Genomic DNA, 20,086 nt, shown 5'->3' with positions numbered 1-20,086 from the left:
ATCCATTATGAACAGAATAAAGTAGTGCTCAATGAACAGAATAAAGTAGTGCAGAAATTATTAGAATATCAAAGGAATTCCTATAGTATGGCATAATTTAAGATTCATTTTCAGTGTTTTTATGTTTTATTTTACATGAATTATCTTAAAGCTCAATATTCTACCATGTTACTTTTTCCAAATTACCCTGACTGGGTGATACATTCTGATGATACTACTACAGAGGAGTGATCTAAGAAACCAGAATATAAACTACATGAGGATGGGACTTTTTTTTTTTTTGTTCACTGCTATACTGTATACCAACAACAGTGTCCACTACATTGTAGGCCCTGAATAATTACCTGTTAACTGAATAAATGGTTAGATCATTAACTCAACTGAGCCACAAAGCACAAGAACCCATGAGCTTATTACATTCATCACTAGTGTACAATTCTGCTGAACCTTAACTATACTTCAGATCTTAACAGCAAGAAATGAAACTTCCAGCAAGTCAAAGATGCTTGAGCAGAATTCTGCAGCTGTCATTATACATCACAACCCAATCTTTTAAAATTATATGTATATGCATATATCCACAAGAAGCTAATTCAATAATTCATTGTTCTGTTTCTTCAGGACATTTATATGTTTACTAAGGAGTTTGTTTTTATGGAATCTAACATAATCATCATAGGCTGTTTCCTGAGTAGAAATATGTAAGTCTAGAAAACCATAGTTTTATACAAATGGTCCAGAGTAAGATCAGCTCTACTTGAGCTATCTCAAAATATATGTTGCAGTTCAAACGAAAGCTCCTAGGCAGCCTTAAACAACTGAGAATTTGTAAGGAAGTGAAGAAAAGCAACTTAGAAAAGGCAGCTACTTAGAAATTTCTATTCTGACAGATCTTTCTGCATTCTGTATCATTTTATTAAGATAACCTAAGATTTACAAGCAGTACTATTTTCTAAAACTAGAAAACAGAAGTCAGGGAACGGTCCTTCTAATAGTACTCTAGCAACCATGGAAAGTACAAGATTAAGAAAACGTAAGGCAGATACGAGTTACATTTCTACCAGAAAGTTTTCCAATACAATATTATAAAGTAACAAGTTTTCCACATAGTTTTCAATGCATTACTAGGTCAATCTTCTTAACATTAAATATGAAGTAAAAGTTTAATGTTTTCAAATAATTTAATTTTTTCCTAACAAGCACAAATCCTCAGTATCAATAAAAACAAAGATGTTTAACTGAATTCAGCAATAACTTCAAACCCCCTTTAATGATTCCACTAATTACTATAGCTTATTTAACAAACTTCTTGATAAATTTGTTTACAATGCAAATGAAACTTTTGTTTCCATCATAAAATGTATTTCCTATTGAACTAGATGAGACATAAACTAATCAATGTCTATAGCTCAGAAATATCTTAAAGAAATCTATTAATGGAATACCTAAAATTTATATTAGCAGAGCTGGTCACAGACTCAAGTTAACTAAAATTCCCATGAGACAAAACACAATAAAGATAACACTTACTTTTTAATTTCTTCTTCTACTATATTAACTCCATCTTTCTGAGGATTAAGAAATTTATTTGTGGCACTGCCAAAGTCACAAAGTACATAGTTTCCACCATCATTCAACAAAATATTTTCCACCTTCAGAAAAGAAAAGCAATTAACAGTATTTTCAAGGTGAAAATTATATTTTTATAACAATGTTTTTACACAGTTAAACACTGATATATAATATATAGAGAGAGACAGAGACAGAGACAGAGAGACAGAGACAGAGAGAGACAGAGAGTGAAAGAAAGAAAGAGAGAGAGAGAGAGAGAGGATACCTCAAATTGTGAGCAAGGACAAATGATTCAGAACAAAAATATACTTTACTTTATCTACTGCTTCTCTCACTAAGAACAGAAAAGTGCTTCTCCCATCCCAGGATGATTTCTGCTAAGGGCCAAGGAACCCTAAGTCCTCTCAAAAACTGCTTCTACGGAAGAGAAGAACTAGTAGCAGTCAGAGTCTATACTATGCCTCCATTTTTCTCCTTTTCTGACACTTAGCTTACCTATAGAAAGGTAACAAAAAACATTACAATTCTACCTTTGATTGACTCCTAATTCCATTTTTATCTAAAATACTACACTGAAAAACACAGATTTTACTTTATGCCTTAACTTAGAGATCAGAGTTGTAGTAACTTAAATGAAATTATGCGCACAGTTTCTAAAACAGGAGAATGTGGGTTCACAGCCCAGCTCTGCTACTTATTAGCATATGTACCCTTGGACAACTTGCTTAACCACTCTTGTGCTTTAGTCTCCTTATCTATAAAATGGGGAAAATAATAATATCTATTACAGGGGACTGTTGTAAAAACTGAAAGAATTAAAACATGTAAAGGGCTTAGAATAGTGACTGAAATAAGGTAAGCACACAATAAATGATACTATTATTAACATTTTTACACAATAGTTTTTATTTTTATGATACAGTTTTAAATGAGTAATTTAATTTCTCTCCACTCTACCAAAATACTCACATTACAGTTTCTTTACAATTTTTCTTCTATATTTCATTTTACTCTACTTTTAAAAGTATTCAATATTTGCACAAAATATTTATATAAGAAATCTACTTAAAAAAAAGAAACTTACTTAAAACAAACAGGATTGCATAAATTTACACATGTAAAAAGAACTAAGTATATGAAATATGGTCTATATAAAATTATGCAGTTCAATGTCTTTTTTGTTTTAAAATCAAGAGGACTCAGCTGAAAACATCACCTTTACATTTAAGAAGTTAATGAGCTATAACAGTGCAAAAAAGTCAGACCAAATTATTGGGTAAAATGTAAAAGCTGCATATTCAAGAGAACTGAAATGAACTATACTGGTTATCAAAATTAAGGGACAGAGGTCTGTAGTCAAGTATTTCAATCTTGCCTTGACTTGTATCCTTTCAGCACAGGTTTCCCTGGATGATGCTTTCATGGTTAACAACCTATATTCTAAGTGACATCTTCTATTCTCTTGTATCTTAAGAGCATTTTATTATCACTTTTCATAAATTTTGTATAATAAGTATACAAAGTATACTTTGTATACTTTGTATACTTTGTATAAGTATACAAAGTATATAAGTATAATAAGTATAATCAGAATTGTATAATCAGAATTGGGATTCATTCATTCATTAAATATTTATTGAGACCCTGCTATGTGCCAGGCACTGTTCTAAATGCTTGGATACATCAGTACGAAAGAGAAAAATCCCTGCCCACAGGAAGCTTACAGTGTAGTGGGAGAGGACAGAAAATAACCAACAGACATAATACATAAGCAAATTTTATAGTATCCGAGAAAGTGACAAGTGATAATAAAAGGCAGAACAAGTAGAGTATGGAAAGGTTAGGTTGTAATTATAAATAAGGTGGTGCAAGGACAGGACTCACTGAGAAAGTGAATCTGAGCAGATTTGAAGTGGGGGAAAGATTAGCCATGGGATATCTGGGCATAAAGCATTTCAGGAAGAGGAATTTTTGTAATCTTAGTGTTTGTAGGTATCAAAGAGGACCCCTATGCTTCTAAACAATATGTGTAATGATAGCTCAAGCAATATGATACCAGGAATGTTCAATCCCCTTTGGGCACTTTTTCCAATTTAACAAGTGGGTACCATATACAAGAGGTCAGATTCCATGAAAATGTAAGACAAAGTGACCTTTGAGTGGCAATCACCACCAAATTATAGTAAATTATCTAAAACTACAGTAAATTATAAATAAATGAGTAAAGAGACCCATTTACGGTCACCTCCAATATCTCTGGAAAACACCCTGATGCTTAAAATGAATTATAAGAAATAGGAGGAGTGCTGAACTGGGAAGAATAGTGTGGAGGGATATCTAACCTGTGTCAGTGATGTTCATATTTTTGTTCATATGAAACCTTTTAAAGAAGCCTGCTCTGTAAAACAGAAGCAAAGTAGGGAGCACAAAATCTACCTCTACAGTAGTGCTAGCAACCCTCAGGGTCATGAAAAGCACAATTTCAATTCTATAGTCAGTCTTTTATGGCCTCAGGGAATGTAGCTGGGGACAGAGAGACCAATCTCAGTGCTAGTAATAAAAACTGGTTTATATGAAGACAATCCAAGAACATTTTTAACTCCAAAGTTTAAAAGGCATTAATCCATACGTAGACTAAAGTTCATACCTTCAGATCCCGGTGAATTATTGGAGTCTTACACTGATGCAACCTTGCAACAGCTTCACAGGTATCACAGAATATCTGTAACACTTCTGGTTCTGTAAAACCTGTCTGCAGCTTCTTATTCATCTGATTCACTACCTGCCCAGCTAACCAAAAAAGTAATTTTGAGAAGACATATTTTTAATAAATGAAGACTACCACAAACAAAGAGATTAAGAAATGTCTATGGTCTCAGGTAATGGAGAATTGGCTTTTTTTGTAATTTTCATGTAAGGATGCTTATTATACCATATTGTGTTGATTTAATGACATACATTTTTTTTCACATTTTACATCTCTGAAGTGAAAACATCTTAAAATAAGTGACGTTCTGCTAATGCTATTGGCCATATTTTAACATCTCCAAATTCAGAGTGTACCTTGTAACTGATGGCATCACAGATTTGAAGAAACGGTTAGCACGGGTAAACAGTGGTGAACAAAGATAAAGTCTCTATTATCATGGAATTTATAGTCTAAAGGCAGAGATAAACAATCACACAAATATTTATCATAATTACGTACAATAAGGATAATATGAGAAAAACCCAAATTTAAATTAGTGAAGGAGGATGGGGAGAAGAGAGTGCCAGAGAAGGCCTAAGGAAGTGATTATTTATGTTGAGACTGAAGGTTAATCAGGAATTAACCTGGTAGAGATCTGGGAGAACACACTAGTGATAGCAAGTGACATATACAAAGGCCTCTAGTTTGGGGAACAGCTTAATGATTTTGAATAACTAAAAGAGAACCACTGTGGGTATGGTCTAGAAAGCAGAGAAGAGAGTAAAGTCAGATGATACTGACAAGACAAACAAATCAAGATTTTATCTTGAGATTTTTATCTTGAGAACCAAGGAAACTTCCTGATCTGACCTTTTAGAAGATCTCCTTGATTGGGGGATAGAGGAATCACAAGAGTGGAAAAAGAGAGATAGGTTAAGGGGCTAAGGCTCTAAACCAGGTTAAGAGATAGTGGGCAGAGTAACTTACTAAAATCAAATAGCCACAACAATGAGCCACGAGAGAATTATTAAATATTACAATGTACTACAATAATTGATAATCTAATAATGACAATTCTTAATTACTAAGAGAAAGTTTACTATTATTATATTTTAACAATGCAAGTAAATACATGATTCATTCACAGCATTCTAACAGAAATCAAGTTTGGAAATTTAAAAAGGCGAGCTTATGTTAACTTGAAACTTTCCTGTAACAAGTCTGAATAAATGAATGTCTGCTACTGTGTAATCTGTAAGAAGGTGCATACACACCTGTTCCTTCTATTATTACTGTCTAAACAGCATTCTCATATATTTTCTGAAATAGGTGTTTTTTCTTAGAACTTTAAAGCAGGGGGAAAAAAAATTATTTTGCCTATCAATCCTCAACTTTCAGAAAACTCAGGTCCATTTGGTTGTAATTTGTTCAAAGTGTCTCATATAAGATTGAGGCACCTGACTAGGCAGCAATTTCCTCCATCCTCGTTTGTCAGACGCCCTGACTCATGTTATCCAAAAATTAAACAGTAAGAAAAGTGCTTTCTTGGTGTTCATTCACATTCTTAAAATATCTTTTCACAGATAAGAAATCATAACCTTGAACTCATTCTATCTTTTCCACACTTTCAATGTTGTAATGAGTAGAATAAATTTTAAACAAAAGTCGATCTTCTTTCTTCCCTTCAGAGATCTTTGGGCTTGAAACACAAAATCCAGTCCCCCAAAAAGGCTAAAAAGCTCTATTTGAGCTGCATTTCAAATGCAGAAACAAACAAAATTTCATTATTCAAAATCAAAGTCTTCTGAAAATTAAAGTAAAATTATTCTAATGAAAAATTTTAAAATCAGATTCAGAAAGGAAACAATGTATACTGAAGGTCTTTTAAGATAAGGTGCATGTAACTCCCGAATCTTTACATATTTTTCACAGTTATCATCTCCTAAACAAGAACTTTTATACGCTGCCCGATTTCATTATTAAAATTTAAAAAGTCAACATTTTTCTAGCCTCAACAATCTTCATCTCTCTGAGATTACAACTGTACTTAATTTAAAATGCTATACTGGGCTTCCCTGGTGGCGCAGTGGTTGAGAGTCCGCCTGTCGATGCAGGGGACACAGGTTCATGCCCCGGTCCAGAAGGATCCTCCTGCATGCCGTAGAGCGGCTGGTCCCATGAGCCAGGGCCACTGGGCCTGCACGTCCGGAGCCTGTGCTCCACAACGGGAGAGGCCACGGCAGTGAGAGGCCCGCGTACCACAAAAAAAAAAAAAAAAAAAAAAAATGCTATACCACCCCATTTAAATTTTGATATGACTTTTTTTTAACAAGATACTTAATTTTATCTGCAGTAGACTGCACCATTGGCTCCCAAATACTCACTTGCCTAAAAACTGAAGCTCATGTAGTTCCCCTTTTAAAATGTCTTCTGGATGACAATGAAACTCATCCAGGGTTATGATTATGCTCAATTCAATTATTTTTGAAAAGTTACAAGTAGCGAAGGGCTATTAGTCAACTCTCATCCAGCTAAGAATTGGCACCTTAAATGCTAGAATTCAGGAAAGTAGGGTAAAGAAAATCAATATCGTCTCCTTAAAGAGATCACAAATGCTTTACAGTAGAGAAGATGAGATATAAATAAGGAAAAACAATCAAGAAAATATCTAATTTTTTACATTATATATGGAAATAAGTTACAAACATATCACAATAGATATTATAATATTGATTCATTTCATTTTCCTCTGTCCGTCCCCCTTCTTACAAGACTGGAGTAAATGAGACCACGTTTTCTCCATTATCATCACCAACCTCCTTCTCCTCCAACCTTCAGGAAGTGACAAGAGTTCCTGGTACCATAATTAACAATCATAACTGTCTTAAGAGAATTTATATATAAACCAGGGCTCCCTAGAATCCAAACTGTCAGATACAGTCTGATGAGGGAGGGGGGAAAGCAAGTTTGCAGGAAATGGATTAATTGCCCCCATTACAACCATTAAAGTAAAAAAAAAAAACAAAAAACTTTTCAGGGACTAAAAATTATTATTATAATAATTTAGGCATACTATACAAGTAAATATTTCTTTGAAAACACCACATTATATCCAAATAAAATGTGGTTTTCTATCTTCTGATGTTTTCAAAAGACCACATAATGTAAGTTTATAAAAATTATAGATCAAAATGCATCCTTGAAATTTATTATATTTAATATGTTCAAAGATAACATGGTAGCGTGCTGGAAAAAAATCTTGCAACACTAATATGGACACAGTATGCTCTTCTTGGTTGGATTATAAAAGAAATGTATAGGCATCAGGAAAGGTGACTGTTCTTTACGTTTTAGATTTTCTGTTTAAAACCCAACAGCACTTTTCTAATTGTCCATTAACATATGCTCACATCATCATTGCATCAACTATGAGTAGGTTTTAAATACTTTTTAACAGCATTCCTTATTTAGGCAAATAATTAAAGCTGAGATTGCAATGAATGCCCAGAATTAGATGACAGCTGCCCTAAGAGAAACCAAGACACCTACTAACCCATTTTTATAGGCAAATTTTTTTAGCAAAAAACAACCACAGAAAAATACTTACCTCGACAATATTCCATTAAGATAAGCACTTCCCATACATTATCACTAACTGAATTAACAGTACAGTCCAAATAACCCACGATATTTTTGTGACCAGACAGCTCTTTCTGTAAAAAATAAACAAAATTTTAAAAACTGGCAAACATATTTTAAAGGTCTATCATTAACAATGATTTGAAGTCTAAATTAATATATTTAAAGAATTTCAAAAAGTAAGATTTAGGTGTAAGTATAGAATCCGACACATTTCAAAAAGGTTTCTACAGTTTCAATGGAAAGTTTATTTATATGTGACTGTCATTTCCTAACAAGCAAATAGTTAATGAATACTTATTTTCAATTCAATGGGGAAGAAAGAGATGGTTCATTCAAAAGTAACAGTTTCCAGGGCTTCCCTGGTGGCACAGCTGTTAACAACCTGCCTGCCAATGCGGGGACATGGGTTCGAGCCCTGGTCCAAGAAGATCCCACACATCGCAGAGCAACAAAGCCCATGTGCCACAACTACTGAGCCTGATCTCTAGAGCCCGCAAGCCACAACTACTGAGCCCAAGTGCCATAACTACTGAAGCCCACGTGCCTAGAGCCCATGCTCCACAACAAGAGAAGCAGCCGCAATGAGAAGCCTGCGCACTGCAACGAAGAGTAGCCGCCGCTCTCCGCAACTAGAGAAAAGCCCTCACACAGTAACAAAGACCCAACGCAGCCAAAAATAAATAAATTAAAAAAAAAAAAGTTTCCAGAAGTGAGTGTACAAGATAGTCCTTTGGGACTCAAGAATAAAATACCAGAACTTTTACTTATTTTTATCTTAAAAAGATAAAGAAATTAAGCTCTAATATTTATGAACAATTACACTCGCGTTTGTTTGTTTTGTCTGCAACATATTGCAATTTATGTCCACCTAGTCAAGTGAATTTATGAATGTATGTACTTTTAACTAAATAACCTAAAAAAATAAACAAGTAGCTAAAAAGGATTTCTGTAAAGAAACCATAAAGATAACACTAATATTACAAGTACAAGAAACTAAGAAGAAAATGGCAAATCTGACACTTTTGCTCCTAGTACAAGACAATCATTAACATTTATAAGGTTGACAATCATCAACATTTATAAGGTTAAAAATCATAATGATCTAAATAAGGTCTGTCTGTAAATTAAAAACTCTTATCAAGAATACTGTTTAAAATAATTTACATCCACTATCATTAAAATAAACCTAGTTTTAAGTGTGTAATATAATTTGAGATATTAGCTAACAGCAGCTGAACATGTGAATAATTCATAAATAAACATAAATAGTGAAGGATTAGTCATCAAAAAACAGTTTGAAGACAACTGCTCACCTCCCCAAAATAGCTTATTTAAAAGCATAGGATCTGAGTTTTGCTGAGGTTGACGCTATGTTTTATATATCTCAAAATTATACAAAATCTATTGAAAGGAAGAATTACAGTACAATACCATATCTGGGCTTAAGTTAGAAAACTTAGTCTAAGATTCCCTATTATCTCGGAGTAAATCTTTTCACCCTTTTGACTAATAGCCTTACCTGAAAAACAGCAAGTCTCAAAGCCTAATCAACTCTAGTCTAGCTAAGGAATAGGGATAATAAAAGCAGAATTCTGATAAGTCATACTGTATAAATGTGTCTATCTTCAAACAAAAAGGATCAAAATATGTGTGTTGATAAAGATGTTGATACAAAATAAGAAAATCTCCCTCTTAGCAGCTGGGGAAGCTTGACAGTAACAAGTGTTTTCAAGGAAGTAGATAAACTAGAACCCTCCTAACACTGCCGGTGTGAACAGAAAATGGTTCAACTGCTGTGGAATTAATGGTTCCTTAAAAAGTTAAATGTGGAATTACCATATGACCCAGCAATTCCACTCTTAGATACATACCCAAAAGAACTGAAAATAAACAATACATATGTACACATATTCATAGCAACACTACTCACAATAGCCAAAAGGTAGAAATAGCCCAAATGTCTATCCATGGTTTTTTAAAAAAGTCCATTAATAGATGAACACATAAACAAATTTTGATACATATATAGTATATATAATGGAATATTATTCACTCATAAAAAGGAATGAAGTACTGATAAGTACTACAATGTGGATGAACCTTAAAAATATGGTAAGTGAAAGAAGCCAGACACAAAAGGTCATATATTGCTTGATCCCATGTATATGAAATATCCAGAAGAGGTAAATCTATCGAGACATAACATAGACGGGTGGTTGCCAGGGCCTGGAACAAGAGTGGAATGGGGAGCAACTGCTTCATGGGCAGGAGTTTCCTTTTGGAGTGATGAAAAGGTTTTAAAACAAGGTAGAGGCAGTCTGTGCACAATACTGTGAATGTACTAAAAACCACTGAATTGTTCATTTTACAATGTGAATTATAAAATGTGTAGTATGTGAATTTCACCTAAATAAAACAAAAATGTTAAATATATATATTAGCACTTGATAAACAGTAGATGAGGAGGAGGAAGAGGAAGAGAATAAAAGAAGAGAAGACCAGGAGAAAGAGGGGAGAACAAGAATAAGAAACCACCCAGAGCACTGACAATAAGCAACACTAGAAAAAAAGGAAATTTTTATTCTGTAATTTTCTCGAAATGTTTAATCTAGTTAACTGAGTAACTGAAATTTTCTTTAATGGCGTATTAAAATATTTTTCACTTTTCCTAATATTAAAGAAGAATTTTTTCCTTGCTGAAGCATACCTTACCAATACTACAGAGTTCACACACACACACACACACAAATCAACTTTACGGCATGATTTTAAAAATGAAAAGCAAAACTAACTGTGGTCTGTGAATACTAACACATATAAGTGAATGTATTAAATACCCAGGGGAAGCGTAAGCACCAAATTCAGGATAGGGGTTTCCTTTTGGATGAGGATAACAGTATAAGGATAACGTTACAGAGGAATACACAGAAGGCTTCAACTGTATCTGTAAGCCTTTAATTCTTAAGTTGGGTAGGGGGTAAACTGGTGTTCACTAATTTTCTACATTCTTCTATTCTCAAAATATTCCATAATTTAAATTTATTTTAAAAAGGAAAAAAGAAAGCAGAGAAGCTTGCCTGTTGAACTGTAATAGGGAAGGGAGGAAAGGTAGGAGTTGTTTCTATTTAGCCCTAAGTATGGCTATAAAGAGTACACTTCAAAGGTTATCTAGATGTGCCCAAGCCAATAAGCAGCTTGCCTACAGATTGGTAAATGTTATGTGAAAAACTGAAAGAAAATACACCAAATTTTTCAAAAGAAATTACTCTTTCACTTACCATAATTGTAATTTCCCTTTTACAAATGTTGAGGTCTGTCGCGTTATTGACATACATTCGCTTCAATGCATAGCGGAGTCCACCGTGAGTCCGCACCAGGAAAACTGTGGAGAATCCACCTAGAAGAACAAGAATCTACTAAATAAGAAGAATTTGAAGCTCCTGCCAAAATCTTGTAACAGCACTGAGGAGCTTAATCTCACAGGGAAATAAACTGATTGTACACAAGACAAAAATAAGAACAGTAAACAACTAACACATTGTACTAAATTAACAGCCCAATCATTGGCTTCCTATGCCAATCATGAAGTAGCACATACAGGATAACATGCTTCTCAAGTTAAAATATACAAATATCATTTGAGTGGGAATATTTCTTATATAGGACGTGGAAAATGTTAACAACTTAACTATATCACTATAGTTTGGCAAATACTAGTGATTGCCTACCCATCAGCCTCTCCATCTTAGTGATGACAAAACACTGATGTGATTTAATATGAGACATCAACGGGATCAGATGGGTGGGTTCCTCTTAAAGTTCCAGGGGATCAACCAACACTGTTCTAAGGCAATAATGGGAATCTCATTTCCTCTTGTCAGCAGCTGATTTAGGATTGAATATGTAACCAATTTTGGCTATATGGGACATAAGGAAAAGTATGCTGAGGGTTGCAGGAAAGATTTTCCAACCAGAAAAAACAAAACAAAACAAAAAAAAGATTCATATGATGAGGCTCTGCTCTTCCTTCCGGCTTTTGGATTTTGTTGTATAAGAATATACTCTTTAGACCTATGGCAACCATATGTGGTCATGACGGAAAAAAGAATGAGAGAGAAAATGACCCAAAACACTGAATTACTTTGGCAACTGAATTACACAAGCCTTCCAGACCTCTCACGTGAGATTATAAATGTCCTCATTATTTATGCCACAGTGTGTTAACTGTACCCCAGAAAGCATCATATATGAAACAAATAGCCAGGTATTCTAAAGGACAATTACTTCTGTCACATACAAACAAAGATTTCCACCTTAAGTTTTTAAAACTCATTTTAGCATAGGATATTTTGTAGCTTAATTATAATTTTAAAACAAAAAAAATTACCGATACCCTCATTCACCAGAGGGAAGACAGCAGAAGCAAGAAAAATAGAAGCAGGAAAAACTACAGAAGCAAGAAGATAGCAGAAGCAAGAACTACAATCCTGCAGCCTGTGGAACAAAAACCAACATCACAAAGAGGTAGACAAGATGAAAGGGCTGAGGGCTATGTACCAGATGAAGGAACAAGATACAACCCCAGAAAAACAACTAAATGAAGTGGAGATAGGCAACCTTCCAGGAAAAGAATTCAGAATAATGATAGTGAAGATGATACAGAGCCTCAGAAAAAGGATGGAGGCAGAAGTCGACAAGATGGCAAGAAATGTTTCACAAAGATCTAGAAGAATTAAAGAACAAACAAACAGAGATGAACAATACAATAATTGAAATGAAAAATACACTAGAAGGAATCAATAGCAGAATAACTGAGGCAGAAGAACGGATAAGTGACCTGGAAGACAGAATGTGGAATTCACTGCTGCAGAACAGAATAAAGAAAAAAGAATGAAAAGAAATGAAGACAACCTAAGAGACCTCTGGGACAACATTAAATGCAACAACATTCACATTACAGGGGCCCCAGAAGGAGAAGAGAGAGAGAAAAGACCTGATAAAATATTTGAAGAGATTATACTTGAAAACTTCCCTAACATGGGAAAGGAAATAGCCACCCAAGTCCAGGAAGCACAGAGAGTCCCATACAGGATAAATCCAAGGAGAAACACACTGAGACACACAGTAAACAACTTGGCAAAAATTAAAGACAAAGAAAAATTACTGAAAGCAGCAAGGGAAAAATGACAAATAACATACAAGGGAACTCCCATAAGGTTAACAGCTGATTTCTCAGCAGAAACTCTACAAGCCAGAAGGGAGTGGCATGATATACTTAAAGTGATGAAAGGGAAGAACCTACAACCAAGATTACTCTACCCAGCAAGGATCTCATTCAGATTCAATGGAGAAATCAAAAGCTTTACAGACAAGCAAAAGCTAAGAGAATTCAGCACCACAAAAACAGCTCTACAACAAATGCTAAAGGAACGTCTCTAGTGGGAAACACAGCAGAAGAAAAGGACCTACAAAAACAACCCCAAAACAATTAATAAAATGGTAATAGGAACATACATATCGATAATTATCTTAAACGTGAATGGATTAAATGCTCCAACCAAAAGGCACACGCTTGCTGAATGGATACAAAAACAAGACCCATATATATGCTGTCTACAAGAGACCCACTTCAGACCTAGGGACACATACAGATGGAAAGTGAGGGGATGGAAAAAGATATTCCATGCAAATGGAAATCAAAAGAAAGCTGGAGTAGCAATTCTCATATCAGACAAAATAGACTTTAAAATAAAGACTATTATAAGAAACAAAGAAGGACACTACATAATGATCAAGGGATCAATCCAAGAAGAAGATATAATTGTAAATATTTATGCACCCAACATAGGAGCAACTCAATACACAAGGCACCTGCTAACAGCTATAAAAGAGGAAATTGACAGTAACACAATAATAGAGGGGAACTTGAACACCTCACTTACACCAATGGACAGATCATCCAAACAGAAAATTAATAAGGAAACACAAGCTTTAAATGACACAATAGACCAGACAGAATTAATTGATATTTATAGGACATTCCATCCAAAACCAGCAGATTACACTTTCTTCTCAAGTGTGCACAGAACATTCTCTAGGATAGATCACATCTTGGGTCAAAAATCAAGTCTCAGTAAATTTAAGAAAATTGAAATCATATCAAGCATCTTTTCTGAGCACAACGCTATGAGATTAGAAATCAATTACAGGGGGTTTCCCTGGTGGCGCAGTGGTTGAGAGTCCACCTGCTGATGCAGGGGACACGGGTTCGTGCCCCAGTCCGGGAAGATCCCACATGCCGCGGAGCGGCTGGGCCCATGAGCCATGGTCGCTGAGCCTGCACGTCCGGAGCCTGTGCTCCGCAACAGGAGAAGCCACAACAGTGAGAGGCCCGCGTATACCGCAAAAAACAAAAAAAAAAGAAATCAATTACAGGGAAAAGAACGTAAAAAACACAAACTCATGAAGGCTAAACAATATGTTACTAAATAACCATAAGATCACTGAAGAAATCAAAGATGAAACCAAAAATACCTAGAGACAAATGACAATGAAAACACGACGATCCAAAACCTATGGGATGCAGCAAAAGCAGTTCTAAGAGGGAAGTTTAAACCTATAGAAGCTTACCTCAAGAAACAAGAAATATCTCAAATAATCTAAAATTACACCTAAAGGAACTAGAGAAAGAAGAACAAACAACACACAAAGTCAGCAGAAGGAAAGAAATCATAAAGTTCAGAGCAGAAATAAATGAAATAGAAACAAAAAAAAACAATTGCTAAGTTCAATAAAACTAAAAGCTGTTTCTTTGAGAAGATAAACAAAATTGGTAAACCATTAGCCAGACTCATCAAGAAAAAGAGGAAGAGGACTCAAATCAATTAAATTAGAAATGAAAAAGGAGAAGTTACAACAGACACTGCAGACATACAAAGCATCCTAAAAGACTACAACAAGCAACTCTATGCCAATAAATTGAACAACCTGGAAGAAATGGACAAATTCTTAGAAAGGTATAACCTTGCAAGACTGAACCAGGAAGAAATAGAAAATATGAACAGACCAATCACAAGTAATGAAATGGAAACTGTGATTAAAAATCTTCCAACAAACAAAAGCCCAGGACTAGATGCCTTCACAGGTGAATTCTATCAAACATTTAGAGAAGAGCTAACACCCATCCTTCTCAAACTCTTCCAAAAAATTGCAGACGAAGGAACCTCCCAAACTCATTCTGTGAGGCCACCATCAATCACCCTGATACCAAAACCAGACAAAGATACTACAAAAAAAGAAAATTACAGACCAATATCACTGATGAATATAGATGCAAAAATCCTCAACAAAACACTAGCAAACAGAATGAAACAACACATTAAAAGGATCATACCATGATCTAGTGGGATCTATGGCCAACTAATCTATGACAAAGGAGGCAAGGATATACAATGGAGAAAAGACAGTCTCTTCAATAAGTGGTGCTGGGAAAACTAGACAGCTACATGTAAAAGAATGAAATTAGAACACTCCCTAACAGCATACACAAAAATAAACTCAAAATGGATTAAAGACCTAAATGTAAGACCAGATACTATAAAACTCTTAGAGGAAAACATAGGCAGAACACTCTGACATAAATCACAGCAAGATCTTTTGTGACCCACCTCCTAGAGAAATGGAAATAAAAACAAAAATAAACAAATGGGACCTAGTGAAACTTAAAAGCTTTTACACAGCAAAGGAAACCATAAACAAGACGAAAAGACAGGGCTTCCCTGGTGGCGCAGTGGTTGGGAGTCCACCTGCCGATGCAGGGGACGCGGATTCATGCCCCGTTCTGGGGTAATCCCACGTGCCGCGGAGCAGCTGGGCCCGTGAGCCATGGCCGCTGAGCCTGCACGTTCACAGACTGTGCTCCGCAGCGGGAGAGGCCACGGCAGTGAGAGGCCCACGTGCCGCAAAAAAAAAAAAAAAAAAAGACAACCCTCAGAATGGGAGAAAATATTTGCAAACAAATCAAAGGACAAAGGATTAATCTCCAAAATATATAAACAGCTCATGCAGCTCAATATTATAAAAACAAAAGACCCAATCCAAAACTGGGCAGAAAACCTAAATAGACATTTCTCCAAAGACAATATACAGATGGCCAAGAAGCACATGAAAAGCTGCTCAACATCACTAATTATTAGAGAAATGCAAATCAAAACTACAATGAGGTATCACCTCACACCAATTAGAATGGGCATCATCAGAAAATCTACAAACAACAAATGCTGGAGAGGGTGTGGAGAAAAGGGAACCCTCTTGCACTGTTGGTGGGAATGTAAATTGATACATCTACTATGGAGAACAGTATGGAGGTCCCTTAAAACACGAAAAATAGAACTACCATATGACCCAGCAATCCCACTACTGGGCATATACCCAGAGAAAACCATAATTCAAAAAGACACATGCACCCCAGTGTTCATTGCAGCTCTATTTACCATGGCCAGGTCATGGAAGCAACCTAAATGCCCATTGACAGAAGAATGGATAAAGAAGATGTGGTACATATATACAATGGAATATTACTCAGCCATAAAAAGGAACGGTATTGGGTCATTTGTAGAGGCGTGGATGGATCTAGAGACTGTCATACGGAGTGAAGTAAGTCAGAAAGAGAAAAAAATATATCGTATATTAATCGTATATATGTGGAACCTAGAAAAATGGTACAGATGAACCAGTTTGCAGGGCAAAAATTGAGACACAGATGTAGAGAACAAACATATGGACATCAAAGGGGGAAGGCGGCGGGGTTGGGGTTGGTGGTGTGATGAACTGGGAGATTGGGATTGACATGTACACACTGATGTGTGTAAAATTGATTACTAATAAGAACCTGCTGTATAGAAAAATAAAATTCAAAAATTCCAAAAACAAAAAAAGCACTAAAGACTCCACACACACACGCGCACCTACACACACACACACACACACACACTTCTATTATTTAGAAGTAATAAATTCAGTGAAGTTTCAAGATCAAATTTTTTTTAAAATGTCACTTTTATCAATTTGTTAGTCCTTCTAACACAGCAATCTCAGCAATGATAAGGCACTAGCACTCCAGTTCAGTGCAAAATGCTCAAAGGAAAAGTAAACTATTGGGGATAAACAACAGGGGAAAAGAGCTCCTAGGATGACAGTCCAGAATCAGTACAGATTCATTCCGGAGTCTCCATATCCTCTAACTGCACGTATAAGGAACTGTACAACTCCCACCTTATAGATCTGGATTTCCATGTATATAATGTAGGGGAAATCAAATCAAACACTCACAAGGCGGTTACCAGGAGAGAAAAAGATGATGTTTGGGAAAGGTACTTTAAGTAAAAGCTCTAACAATTCAGGGCATTTGTTTAAAAGATGCTCATTTAACATTAATTTCATATGCAAACATTAACGAATTAGTAGCATTAATAAAGTGCTACTTAAACTGCTCAAATTTTATTTGATTAAAAAATTAAAGACAATGCTAAAACTTAGAATATATCTAGATACAGAAGTAGTATGGGTACAGGTCAAGATAAACCATTTATATAGCATTTGTTTTGAGATATTTTAGAGATTCCCCTAGAGCAATGATTCCCAAGCATAACTATGCATCAGAATTGCCTGGTGAGCTGGTGTGTGTGTGTTTATCTTGAATAGTTTCCAGGTTCTGACAAGTCTGAATCAGAAGGCCTCAAGTCAGGCCAAATACATACATTTTGCTAAACCATCCCTTACTCATTATTCTACTTTTGTATATGTTCTTATGAATATATAATAATATAAACTGAGTATTAACTGGGGCGGCAGTGGGAGTCCCCCAGATGGTTCTGATGTACAACCTAGTTAAGTACACACTGAACCACAGTAAAAAAATTCCTGAAGGAAACATGGATTCTATACATCAGCGGTCCCCAACCTTTTTGACACCAGGGACTGGTTTCATGGAAGACAACCTTTCCATGGACGGGGCTGGTGGGGGGTGGGGGGGTTCAGGCAGTAATGCGAGAGATGGGGAGAGATGGGAAGCTTTGTGCCCTCACCCACTGCTCACCTCCTGCTGTGCAGCTCAGTTCCTAAAAGGCCTCGGACCAGTAGCAGTCTGCAGCCTGGGCACTGGGGACCCCTACTATACATCCATTCTCAACCATACATATAACAAAGTAATTTCATCCCTATGAATTAGGAAAATTAGGGGAAAAATGTTAACTAAGTTTTGTTCATAAAACCCCTGTTTCTAAAAATTAAAGTTTGATAATTTCACCAATCCTATATCAGACATAGATCTGGCAAAATGTTAAGTTTTCTACATAGAGAGATGATGTGTTCATCAACTATGATTTACACCTAAACATGGTAAACACCGTACTGGTCGTCAGCAGTGCCTGCTCTGAGAATGAAATGGAATAATTTGTTTATATTTCTCCAAATACTATATTTTCCAAAATTTTCTGATTAAGTATTAGTTAGCTAATATTATTTCTGTTTGAAGAATGCATTTAGTGGGAGGTAACTAGTTGAGACATTATAGTAATCCAAGAGAGGACCATTATCTGCTTGCCACCAACCCATATCCACCAAATTCTCCAACACACATTCTTCACAGAAGGCTTTCAGGACGAACCCAATTCATGCTCCTCACTCCCTCAGGCACCTCTATATAGAGTTTTGACTATATTATCACATACTTCAATTTTTAACTCATTTTATACATAAATCAAAAGAATTTATGGCAGTAACCACAAATTCCACTTATTATATATTTCTATGTCCAATTCAACATATTGTTCAATTCAAGCCCAGTTCCAGGCACGGCTGCTAAATTAATACTAAATTTATACTTCCAAATATTGGATTACAAGAATACTATAAAACATTCCAAATGTTCTCAAAATCCCATGAAAATAAAAGAATTGATGACAGATTTGGTCTTTGCTATGTTAAAGAGGTGATTACTGGTGATGTCCCTAGATAGCTTCAGGTTGTAGGCTGGTCCCAGAAAAACCAACTACTGTGTATGATTAGAGGGTTGAAACTTTTCAGACTTTTTCCTATCCCATCTCCCAGTCTCTGAGGAGAAAACAGTGGTTAGAGATTGAGTTCAATCACATGACCAATGATTTAATCAACCATACCTATGTTAAGCTACTTCAATAAAAACTACAAGTAACAAGGTACAGAGAGCTTCATGGCTGGTGAACATACTAACAAACTGGGAGAGTGGTGTATCCTGACTCCATTGGAACAAAAGCTCCTGCACTAGAGAAACTTCTAGACCTCATCCTATACCTGTTCATCTGGGTTTTTCATTTGTATCCTTTATAATAAAATAGTAGTCATAACTACAGCACTTCCCTAAGTTCTGTGAGTAGTTCTACCAAATTATCAAACCTGAAGAGGGTGTCATGGGAACACCCAAATATGCAGTCAACCGAGTCCATCAGAAGTGGTTCCCTGTCATCTGAAATGGGGGCAATCTTGTAGGACTGGGCCCACTTGTGGGGTCTGCACCTACTCTGGGTACTGTCAGAATTGAACTGAATTGACAGACATCCAGTTACTGTCAAAGAATTGTTGTTGGAATGCAACCACTTATCTAGTAGTTGTACTTAAGGATGTATTTTATCTTCTACTTAGGAAGATGAGAAGTATGTCATCAAACAACAGTCAAGAAACATTTAATGTAACCATAATTCAAAATGGATTTGTAGTGATCCAAAAGGTCACTACAAATTGGGTCCTTAATAAGTATTTGTTCATACAATTAGGCTTCCTAATTGTATGCACAGCACCTCTTTAAAATTCTCACAGCTTTCTGTTCCATACCATATAGCATATTTGATCCTGTTTATCAATCTGTCTCTTCCACTAGTTGTTAAGCAACTTGATGAGGGTCTCACACAATATTAAGTGGAAAATAAATAATCAATGTGTTTAGAACATAACTGTTAAGTCACTTTTGAATTAACCAAACTGCTCTGAGGAAAGAAAAAAAAAGGTATTTTTTTAACAAGGTTTGCCTTGTTAAACCTAACATACACTAATTTCTCTGACATAACCTGACTATAAGCAAAAAAGTTTCCCAATCACTACAAGAAATCAATTTCATCAGGCATAATTTGCATTCTGAATGTCCCTCAG

At 35.5% G+C, this 20,086-nt stretch overlaps 1 protein-coding gene across 2 annotated transcripts in view; it reads right to left on the bottom strand.

Moving 5' to 3' along the window:
• Positions 1 to 20,086, bottom strand: part of BMP2K (BMP2 inducible kinase) — a 125,971-nt gene that overhangs the window by 57,593 nt on the left and 48,292 nt on the right. For both annotated transcript variants that reach the window (XM_030877962.2, XM_030877963.2), the window contains exons 2-5: positions 11,182 to 11,300; positions 7,869 to 7,974; positions 4,220 to 4,362; positions 1,531 to 1,652 (exon numbers count right to left, since the gene is read on the bottom strand). In XM_030877962.2, coding sequence (XP_030733822.2) covers positions 1,531 to 1,652; positions 4,220 to 4,362; positions 7,869 to 7,974; positions 11,182 to 11,300 — 490 coding nt within the window. The remainder of the gene's footprint in view (positions 1 to 1,530; positions 1,653 to 4,219; positions 4,363 to 7,868; positions 7,975 to 11,181; positions 11,301 to 20,086) is intronic.

This window comes from Globicephala melas, chromosome 5 (genome assembly GCF_963455315.2).
Source record: "Globicephala melas chromosome 5, mGloMel1.2, whole genome shotgun sequence".
NCBI classification, from domain to species: domain Eukaryota; kingdom Metazoa; phylum Chordata; class Mammalia; order Artiodactyla; family Delphinidae; genus Globicephala; species Globicephala melas.
Note: the sequence above shows the minus strand (reverse complement) of the source record. Positions and strands in the feature narration are given on the sequence as shown.